The sequence below is a fragment of the Lactuca sativa genome, chromosome 8 (assembly GCF_002870075.4).
Source record: "Lactuca sativa cultivar Salinas chromosome 8, Lsat_Salinas_v11, whole genome shotgun sequence".
Classification (NCBI taxonomy): domain Eukaryota; kingdom Viridiplantae; phylum Streptophyta; class Magnoliopsida; order Asterales; family Asteraceae; genus Lactuca; species Lactuca sativa.
The window spans coordinates 130,598,595-130,610,244 of NC_056630.2; the positions used below are offsets into that span (position 1 = coordinate 130,598,595).

Sequence of the window (11,650 nt, forward strand, 5' to 3'; positions counted from 1 at the left end):
AACAGTTGACCTAGGGCACATGGGAGGGTTGAACCATCCAAAAAAGCTGCATTTTCCTCCTAACCTTGAGCATGACCAAAATCGACGACCTGGGTTCAAATCAATCCACGATGTCACCAAAATCGGCGGCCTTCCACAATGGCATATCACCATCTTCTTCAACTTTGGAATAGAATTTGAGTGGGGAGGGAAGAACAAAGGTAAGGAACGAGAAGTAGAAGGCAACAAGGTGGGGCTTACATTATATACTCTGATGCACAACAATATGAAAAGACAAAATTACCCCTGCACCAACGGTTCAAAAGTGACGGGGTTAGGTTCAAGGACCAATCGCGCAATGAACTGAAACCTTAAGGACCATTCGCGTGACTTTTAGCTAGGAAGTCGTCAAAGTACGATATTATATAAACCACAGGGACCAATTGTGAAATTTTGTCAAAATTGTATATCACAGGGACCAAAATTGTAATTTACTAAAAAAGAAAACAAAACTGAATTCCGGGTCTTGCAAAAACCCGCTCCATATTTTCGTTCCTTTCAGCATACGCATTAATTTGGCGCCTGGTGATCCTTTCAAATGCAATTCTTGGGGAGCACAGTTCTTCGTCTGATCCCAAATTGATCATAGCCATGGAGCAGAGGCAGAGAAACCAGAAGATGGCTCACCAAGAAGACCAAGAACAGCAGCAGGATGAACAATCAGAAGAAATGCAGCATGGCCCTTTTCCAGTCGAACAACTTCAGGCATGTCATCATCCATTTAATCCGATCTGTAGTTTCGTAACTTATTCTTGATCAAAATAGGGTTCTTGTAGTGGGTTTCTTTCAACTTCTTTAGTGGTGTGTTTCCTCCAAAGTACTCTGCGAAAAATAAGGGTTTACTTATCAAAATTACTAAATGGATATTCGAATTTATTCCGATCCATTTTTTATTCTGTAAAAGACTGTCTTCTGTTTTATATCGAAACCGGGTTTTTATCTTTTTCTCTTATCTTTTGAAGTATGATTCTTCTGATGCTAGGGCTTTGATTATATCTTGTGTTTCTTGACGGGTTTTTTCAAGATTTAGCTCAAACTAGGGTTCTTGTAGTGGGTTTCTTTCAACTTTTTTAGTGGTGTGTTTCCCCTAAAACACTCTTCGAAAAAAAAGGGTTTGCTTATTGAAATTACTAAATGGGTATTAGAGTTTGTTCCGATCCCTTTTTATCCTTTATACAACTGTTTTTGTTTTATCTAGAAATAGGGTTTTTATCTTTTCTCTTATCTTTTCACATATGATTCTTCTGATGCTAGGAATTTGATTATATCTTGTGTTTTTTGATGGATTTTTCAAGATTTAGCTAAATTGGCCAATTCCCATTCCTGGGGTTCCGATAAAGTTCAAAACCCACAATAACATTTCGGGGGTTTTACCAATTTTGGCTAAAAACCGACGTTGATAGTATTTTAGTCTTCAGAAGCTAACTTTAAACTTCAATTAAACCCTAAAGGCATCTGGAATCGCTGCCATTGATGTAAAGAAGCTGAAAGACGCTGGTTTATGTACAGTTGAATCTGTAGCATACTCTCCTCGGAAGGAGCTTCTGCAAATCAAAGGAATTAGTGAAGCTAAAGTTGACAAAATTATCGAGGCAGGTATGTCATGACACTCATTTTGTTCTTGTGATGTACTTTCCCTTTCCCTTTTCCTTTCCTTTCAATCTTTAGATTCCTACAATCTTGAAGCTTAATATTCTTTCATTATTCATTTCTACAGCTTCCAAATTGGTCCCTTTGGGTTTCACTAGTGCAGGCCAACTCCATCAACAAAGGCTTGAAATAATCCAAATATCTTCAGGGTCAAGAGAGCTTGACAAGATTTTAGATGGTACATACCATTCAAACTTGTAATTTATCAAAGAAGCAACATTATTTAGAAAGTACTTTTTTTTTTTTTTTTTTTTCTATGAAGCTATGGCTCTAAACATTGCATTATCTTTCTTTAACAGGAGGAATCGAGACTGGATCTATTACTGAGCTATATGGTGAATTTCGGTCTGGAAAGACTCAGCTTTGTCACACTTTATGTGTAACTTGCCAAGTATGAATGTATTTTTGATTTGAAACCTTTTTTTTTTTTTAATTTCTTTTTCTGTAAACATGCTAACTTTTACAGTTTTACTTTTGAACTTTCAGCTTCCATTAGATCAAGGTGGTGGTGAGGGGAAAGCAATGTACATTGATGCTGAAGGTACCTTCAGGCCACAAAGACTCTTACAGATAGCTGACAGGTTGTGCAAAGTTTCCTCACTATCATTGTGTTTCAATTATTTTTTAACCCTTGTTAAGTCCTTAATGGATAAAGTGGATGAATGGGTAGTGATGTATGTCTGGATAAAGTTTTGTATACATAAAGTCTTTCTTTTCTGAACTGAATAAACCATCTGAAGATTAAGTAAAAAAGAAACAGCCCTTTAGTTTTTGTACATTTATCTTATCTTGCCGCATGTTGCAGGTTTGGGTTGAATGGTAATGATGTATTGGAGAATGTAGCATATGCACGAGCATACAACACAGATCATCAATCAAGACTCTTGCTTGAAGCTGCTTCAATGATGGTCGAAACCAGGTTTTTTTTTTTCATCAACAAATCTGTATTGTATTCTAATAAGATTATAATATTAAAAAAAAAAAAGAAGAGTTTATAAATATGTTTGTGTTTGAAGGTTTGCACTTATGATAGTGGACAGTGCAACTGCTCTTTATAGAACTGATTTCTCTGGTAGAGGTGAACTATCAGCCAGACAGATGCATCTTGCAAAGTTCTTGAGGAGCCTTCAGAAGTTGGCAGATGAGGTATTAATATTTTTATCAATATAAAATAAATTATGTCTGAATGCTAAACTATTTGTTTATTAGTTTGGTGTAGCTGTGGTGATCACTAATCAAGTTGTGGCCCAAGTAGATGGTTCAGCCATGTTTTCAGGGCCTCAAATTAAACCAATTGGTGGTAACATCATGGCTCATGCCTCTACAACAAGGTATGTGATAATTGATAATTCATATGTTGTTATTAATGGAAGTTAAGAAAGTTTGTTGCTATTGATGACTGAGTGACAGGCTGGCTTTGAGGAAAGGAAGGGGGGAAGAACGGATTTGCAAAGTGATTAGTTCCCCGTGTTTAGCTGAAGCTGAAGCTAGGTTTCAGATTTCTACAGAAGGTGTTAATGATGTCAAAGATTGAATTTGGCTATAAGCTTTGTTTTTGTGTTTTTCTGTTTTGAATTTTGTATCTTTGTGTCATATACAACACATGATGACAGTATGAAATACAAATACAAAATTTCCCTTTCTATCTCTATATTTTTTGCTTGAGAACATATTGTTAAGCTGGGTAATAAACCTATAGCAAGTTATGTTATTTTGACTAAAAACCAAAATGGTCTTGATCTAAGAAAGAACTTGTTATGACTATCACTTAAAGATTTTGATTATTTTGTTTCAAGTTTTTGCGACTTATTACATGCTTTAGAATCTGAAATCGTATGGATTTTTATTAGATATCAAAACAGATGTATCAGCTAATTTAATAGACAAAGTCCATCACTACCAACCAAACTAAAGTTGTCTTAAAGCGTATTTAGATGTTAATGATTGCCTAAACCGTTCATTTAAATAATACTTATTGGTTATAAAACATTGATGATTGATAATTAATCCCAATTTGTTTTGACCTACACATAACAATTACTCATCTATTTCGTCCATTCAGCTCCTTTAATAATTTATGTAGGATATTATAATATCATGTTCTTGGAAGGTCTCAATCACAAACAAATTAGCAATATTTTATGAGACAATGAAGAATGGCCCCAAACGCCTCCAATTTGTTTCAACAACACCAATATATAATATATATTTATAAAATGTATATTTATTTACAGAGAGACACAGACGCACATCCACATCCATATCCCATCCCATTTCAGCGACAGGCTGGCTGTGTAGATACTATATAAGAAACCAACTTCAATCCTCTATTTCTCTCTCATTAGATATCTCCACTCCCAAAACCCTCTGTTTTAGCTGGGTGGTTTCAGAATTCGGATAGATAATCAATGGCGAAAGGTGGAAAGCTAACCAAGATCAAATCGGTGCTGAAAAAGTGGCATTCATTTGGAAACGGGAAGCCACCTGGTGTGACGAAATCCAATTCCGATGAGGATGACTACCTGCAGCAGAACTTGACCCATTCGAATTCTCATGCTGTCTATGTAGGCAAATCACGGCGGCGCTACCTTATAAACTCCGATGTGGCCCAACACCCGTTGTTCCAAGAGCTTGTGGAACGTTCAGGTTCAGGCGATGAGGATACCAATGTGACGATTGAGTGCGAGGTTGTGTTGTTTGAACATCTGTTGTGGATGATCGAGAATGCAGATCCTCAACCTGACGCTTTGCATGAGCTTGTGGATTTTTACGCTTGCTGATAAATCGATGCTTTAATTTTATATTTTTTATTTTATCTTCTTTGTTGATTCTTGGCAATTTGTACTTGAATTCATGTCCTACCATTTATTTTTGTTTTTCGACAACAAGCAGAGCAATCCAGAAATTCTTAAACGGTTATACCGTTTCATCTGTGGTATCCAGTATCGCAAAATCTATTTCCAAAATTTCCAAATTCTGAAAAGTTAATTCCAGTTTAACATAAATAACAATAAATCTAACATTTGTTATAATTTATAAACACGCAGTATATTAGATAAATTCTTATTAGTTTTTTAGTAACAGTTTCAAAAATAACTTTTTAAACATGCCCAAAGGCAAAAATACTTGTGTTTTTTCATAACAACCAACCTAAAAGTATCTCTAATGTGAGTTCTTTTCTATAGTTTTTACTATTTTTTTTATTGACCATTTAAAACTATTAAAGTATACAACTTACATGTTTATTTTCATTGACCATTATATATATATATATATATATATATATATATATATATATATATATATATATATATATATATATAATTCAATATACATTTTATGTTTAATACATCTAACCCCTCATTTTTAATCATTTTACACTATCAATTATATTTTAGTTTTAAATATTTGTTATTTATTTACTAAATAATTATTTTTATTGAATATTTAATAACAATTTATTTATAGGATATTATTTTTATATCGATTATATAACATTTTCATTTTTAGTATAACCATAACGTAATGAATTTTATATATAAAGACTCAGACATATTTATATTTTTGTTTGTTTATGACATTTTAGATATAATGTATGTTTAAAAATGATTAATCAAATAAAAATGTTTATAGACATTTTAAAGAGATGATTATAGATTAATTATATTAGAAAAAATAAAAATCATTGAAAGATGTAAATAATTAGATTAATAGAATTATGAGTTTAAACTATCCAATAGCTCCGATGGTTTTTTTTCAAACCTCAACGTCTGTCCCTATCATTTTACAAGAAAGAATGTATCTATTATCTAGCATGCTTTCGTACGACCTCGTTGATATTGAATGGGACAGGTCTCACCAAAATTGGATAAAAAATAAAGTATTAAAGAAAAAATAAAGGCAATTAATTGGTGAAAGAAGGGTGGGGAAATGATTGGAGGTTGGTTGGATGCTTTTGTTTAATTAATCAAGGTCTATGTACCAAACAGCAGAAGGAGACCCCCTTTTAACACTTAACACCATATTTTAGAATATATTTATTTATTTGAAAAAAATACAAAAGCAAGCATGGAAGAAACTATAATTATATAATGGAAAATACGTATAAAGAAACGCGTTTTCAGCTGCTCTCGCTCTATCGTTTATTTAAACGGAAACCTAGGAGAATATTATAAATTTTTTCCTAAGGGTAGTTTTGGAAACATGATGCTTTGGGATAATTTAAGTTTATTAAAAAATAGTTCCTACGTTTCTGTAAAAAGAAAGAAAACAATAGAAAATGAAAATGTAGACAAAATGAAATAATGGGGAAAGAAAGAAAATCGTGTTGTCGTATTTATGAGTTCGCAACAAAAGAAAAGGAGTTCTGAGTTGGTAAAGACAATGCATGATCAGCCAAGCGGATACATACAAACGTTGCTGAAGTCTGAAGAAGATGATGCATGTACACGATGGATATATACATTTTTAGGAGGAAGGAGTCATTCTCTCCCAACCCACTAAACCTACTAAACCTACTGCCACATCGATTTTTCTTTTTTATTTTTCTTCATCTTTTCCAATCCACAACACACCGAAACCCCATCTTTTTGAACACACTCAATTAAAAAAAATACAAAACAATTAAAGGTAAAATCTTAATTAGCAATAGAGTTATCGGCAGTACCACTCCCGCTTCAACGAGTGGGTTGATTGGTTTCACTAACCCACTTCATCGTCTCTCTACTTTCTCTTTCTTATTTTCTCTTGTACCATATGTTTTAAAACTTGTACCTTAGTTTTTTTATATTTTTTTAATTGCATGGGTTGAATGGGTTAAAAAAGATAGGATTTCTGTGTGTTGTGGGTTGGAAAAGATGAGAAAAAAAAGAGACAAAAATTGATGTGACAATGGGTTCGGTGGGTTGGGAGGGAATTACTCCCTCCTCCCTTAGAACTATAAGTTGGTAAATATTGCATATAAACATGACAATTCTTTCCTTTCAAATATCTTCAATTTTGGAGGAACGATTAAGAGAGAAGATAAACATGTATCTCTTTTCTCTTCTCTCTGATTCTCTAAAAAAAGATCCCGAAAACATACAAATTTGTGTGTTTCCTTCAATTTCTCTTCACTTTTTTCCACTTCCGTTTTATACCAGGACTCAAAAACTAGGCGCTAGAGCTTAATGGCATGGAATAACATTTAATTTTTTATTTTTTGGGCAATCTACTATTTCTCTTAGTTCTTAACTTCTTAGGGAGGAGGGAGTCGTTCCCACTGAACCCACTGCCACATCAATTTTTTTCTTTGATTTTTCTTCATCTTTCCGAACCCACAACACACGGAAATGCTATCTTTTTCAACCCACTCAACCCACTCAATTAACAAAAACACTAAACAACTAAGGTACAAGTCTTAAAACATATGATACAAGAGAAAATGAGAGAGAGAAAGTAGAGAGAGAGGATGAAGTGGGTTCGTGAAACCAATTAAACAACCCGTCGAAGAGGAAGTAGTACCGACGGTAACTCTATTGCTAATTAAGATTTTACCTTGATTATTTTGTATATATTTTTTTAATTGAGTGGGTTGAGTAGGTTGAGAAAGATAAGATTTCCGTGTGTTGTGGGTTCGGAAAGATGAAGAAAAATCAAAGAAAAAAGCTGATGTGACAGTGGGTTCAGTAGGTTCGATGGTTTCAATGGGAACGACTCCCTCCTGATTCAATTCCAAATCACTTAAATTTATAAAAACTTGTTATTTAACACAACCAACCAAATTTACTATAATTTATCAATCCATTCACTTGTCAAGTCACTTAATCCAATCATCTTCTGTAGTGATCCAAAATGTAAACAAGAAAACGATGCAACCCCTCCATAGCTAAGATGAATAAAAACGATGACAAAAAAACATTGAATCTGAAGAATGGAACTAGGCAGTTTTGCCATAACACTCGGTTTTTCAAATTTTTTTTTTTTCATGTATTACCGATGATGACAAAGTCACTATATTGAAAGTTAGATTGTTTTCACCATGGTTTATCAAAACTCTGATTGGTCCATGGAAATTTCAAGTAATTAAGTTGTTCATATCATACACTAACTTCAACTGTCATTTAATTTTTTTTTCATGTACGTACATATATGTTTCAGTTTAAATAAAATGTCATATTAAACACATCCTTTACCAAATTAGAATGAATGCAAATTTGTAATTTTGTATGGTTTGGAGGTAAATTGCAAAAATAAGAAAACAAAGACATATGTCATGTGATGTGAGGCCCATTCTCGTGTGTCAACAATCAACACAATACTAGGAGGAATGTTTCAACTTTCAAGTGTGGGCAAGGGGAAGGAATGTGGTGGACATGTCATGTTGCATAATTCCATTTTATTTTAAACTGAAAAATAATCCATTTAAGTTAATGTTCTTGATCAAGGATTAAATAGATAAAACTGTAATTGTTTAGCTAAAAAGATTATGATGATATATGTGGAATCGTGTAAATGCAAATGCTTATAATCTTCTAAATTGTTGTGTGATTTTATTATTATTATTATTATTATTATTATTATTATTATTATTATTAAAGAAAATTGCAAATATAACCAAATTTCTTAATTACTTTGTGAAAAATAGCAAAAAAAAAACCCAAATACAAATATAGCCATGAAAATCGCAGATGGATTAAGCCCATTTTCGATTTTAGCATTCCATGATTCCATCTGCGAACTTACAAATCACTAAAGTACAATAGTTTTTTAGCGACTTGTACATTCGCAGGTGGTTTTTTTTTAGTTTTTTTGATTTTTCCGTATAAATACCCCAATTTTTGGCTGAAATCGCAGATGAACTAAGTTCATCTGCGATTTCCTCTCATCCCACCTGCGATTTTGTGTTTTTTTTTTAATTTTTTTTAAATTTTGACTACAAAATCGATAGGGTTTAACTACGAAACAAAATTATTATATATAAAGTTTTGCAAAAAGTTATCAATTTAGCTCATATTTCTTTGGAATATTTGTTTAAAACATCTCTAATAAAATGAATTCTCCAACAAAAACTTTGAAAAAATCTTAAAAAATGAAATTGTCCATAGTATCTCTAAAGAGAGAGTTTTCCAAAAAAAAGTTTGAAAAATGAAAGAAGAAAAAAAGTTACGTTTTTATACCTCTGAGAAAGGGGAAATCACAGATGAACGCAAAATCACAGATGGACTGAGTCCATCTGCGAACCGAACGTACGTTCGCAGATGGACAAAAAATCACAGATGGATTGAGTCCATCTGCGATTTTAATGACTATTTTTGTAATTTGAGTTTTTTTTGGCTATTTTCAACAAAGTAATTAAGAAATTTGGTTATATTTGCAAACTTCTCTTATTATTATTATTATTATTATTATTATTATTATTATTATTATTATAATAAAGTATCTATAAAATTTAAAATATTCACAGATCAAATAAACTTGAATGCATATGTTTAGAAAGTGTTCATTTTAACATCACAGTCAATCCAAGTTTGAATTACTCGTCAATCGTCATGGACACACGTTTACAACTTTGGTTTGGGCTATGAACTTTCGATACTTTAGTTTAGAATAAATGATAATACAGAATTGAGTTTAATAAGCTCATCTCTCTATTATTAACAAAATTGAAAATCTAAACCATGCAAAAGACCAAGTCCAAAAAGGTATTAACAAAAACGAAATTACAAATATAAAAAATAAGCCCATTAGGACGAAAGTTCAAATTTCATACCTAATTTAAAGAAATAAAAAAAACTCATTCAGGAATCGGAAATAAATTGCATCTTTCATATCGGGTTAGTTTTCATTAAAGATCTAAAATATTTATATTTTTTTCGGTTTAAATAAAAAATTTTATTTTTTCTAAATATAATAGAACCCAGAACTTTTTTTTTTAGGTTAACTTCTGATAAATAGATAAAATATTTTTTTGGGGGAAAGTTTATATATATATATATATATATATATATATATATATATATATATATATATATATATATATATATATATATATATATATATATATATATATATACTATCTTATAAAAGAAATCTCACTATTTCTAAAAATAGATTGAATATAATAATATTATTTTTTTAAGACGTTCAAATCATTAAGCTAATAGTATAAGTAGTCATCAATAAAATAATATTAAATTTTAACCTATGTTTTGAATCCTTATATTTCTCAACAAATTATATCTCTTTCCCTGAATATCGGATAATTTAAAATTTGAAACCATCAGAAAATACATGTTGATTCAAATATCCCTCCTACAGATGGCTCTTTCTTAACAGGTTTTTATTTTAATCCTTACTTGTAATTGATTTCATCATTTTTAACTTTTTGTATTTTTATTTTATAAATATATTGGGTGAAGGCTTTATTATATCAGGTTTGTTCCTAAAAAGGTTTTACTATGTTTCTTTAATGTGTTGGCTTTGCAGGTTCAAAGAACTCAACTAAGAGGGCAAGTTAGAGCATTGTATTATCATTAGTTTGTATATTTTGGCATCTTACTTTTGCAATAAAGAACGGTTAAACACAAGATTTGACATGATTAAGATAGTTTGTATATTTTCATCTTGTTTAGTCTAAAAATGAAACATTTTTCATCATTGGTCCTTATAATATCAAGTTTCATCACATGGACTTCCTGATTACAGTGATTATTGTCCTTATATTAAGGTTCTATAAAGATTTTGTTCAATTTTTAAGGTTTCGAGAACCTAAATCAATATGAATCCTTGAATTACATACCATCGTTGAAAATGTTTTAATTTGTGACCAAACTTGGTTTAAAATCACAATGAACAAGTTGACACCTGAGTATTTTGGCCTTCTCAAAGGCCTATTTATCGACTTTTGAATCACAACACCTGATATTTTAAAGGTTTATTTTTATAAACTATTATTTATATATTTTAGCATTTTACTTAGTAGGACATTAAATTAATAAATGAATTAAGGAAAACGAAAAAAAGGACGATAAACAGTACAAGTGGTTTGTGTATGTATAAATGGAAGTAATAACCATTTAAGGGGTGTTTGGCAAAAAAGCTTATTGCTTATTAGTTTATTAGCTTATAAGTTAATAAGTTAGTGTATGGTAACTTATGAAAAAATGACGTATTAGTGGTTCCCCACCGGAATAATTTATTTTAATCCAAACACTTTTTTAACTTATAGTGATGTAGAACCTAATAAGTTGTTTTAAAAAAGCTTAGCCAAACACCCCCTTAATATGGTATGATAATGCTCTTGAAAAATAGATATCATTTAATATTCATTTCTCGAAGTGAACTCAAGATGGTTTTAACTCTAAAGATATCAAATTATTCGCCGCCCGCCGCTTTGCGCGGGTAGACGGCTAGTGTATATATATATATATATATATATATATATATATATATATATATATATATATATAGTGAGATCGGTTGAGAACTCATAGTTTCCTAAGAACTTGAGAACTAAAAGTGGAGCTTTAGATCAAAATTAATTTCATTAAGGGCATGATCGTAATTTTACCGATCTCTATTAATGTTTATTTTTTTGTGTTATTGGACAAAATTAACATAATAAATCAAATCCGATTTTTTTAATAATTTTTTTAAAATAAAGTTTCTTTTAATTTTTTTAGAAAACATGAATTTAAAAAAATGGGAAAAAATATTTTTTTTAAAAAACTGCAAAACTTTTCAAAAAAAGAAAAACTGCATTTTTTTTTTCAAAAATAAAACAGCAATTTTTTTTAAAAAAAAACTTGCTATTTTTTTATTAAAAAAACTGCATTTTTTTTTTCAAAAAGAAACTGCAATTTTATCAAAAAAAAACCTCCAATTTTTTTAAATAAACCTGCAATTTTTTCAAAAAAAAACTCCTATTTTATTTTTTTTTTAAAAACTGCATTTTTGAAAAAGTAAAATTTTAAAAATCGGT

At 30.7% G+C, this 11,650-nt stretch overlaps 2 protein-coding genes across 2 annotated transcripts; both read left to right on the forward strand.

Moving 5' to 3' along the window:
* Nucleotides 1–540: 540 nt before the first annotated feature.
* LOC111917094 (DNA repair protein RAD51 homolog) lies at nucleotides 541–3,340 on the forward strand. Its single transcript, XM_023912760.3, has 9 exons — nucleotides 541–744; nucleotides 1,491–1,635; nucleotides 1,757–1,867; nucleotides 1,989–2,080; nucleotides 2,176–2,270; nucleotides 2,495–2,608; nucleotides 2,706–2,835; nucleotides 2,899–3,020; nucleotides 3,100–3,340. The coding sequence occupies exons 1-9, from the start codon at nucleotides 631–633 to the stop codon at nucleotides 3,221–3,223; spliced, it is 1,047 nt and encodes a 348-aa protein (XP_023768528.1). The 5' UTR covers nucleotides 541–630; the 3' UTR covers nucleotides 3,224–3,340.
* Nucleotides 3,341–3,989: 649 nt separating this feature from the next.
* On the forward strand, nucleotides 3,990–4,618 carry LOC111917045 (auxin-responsive protein SAUR78). Its single transcript, XM_023912699.3, has one exon. The coding sequence runs from the start codon at nucleotides 4,098–4,100 to the stop codon at nucleotides 4,467–4,469; it is 372 nt and encodes a 123-aa protein (XP_023768467.1). The 5' UTR covers nucleotides 3,990–4,097; the 3' UTR covers nucleotides 4,470–4,618.
* The last annotated feature ends 7,032 nt before the right edge of the window (nucleotides 4,619–11,650 follow it).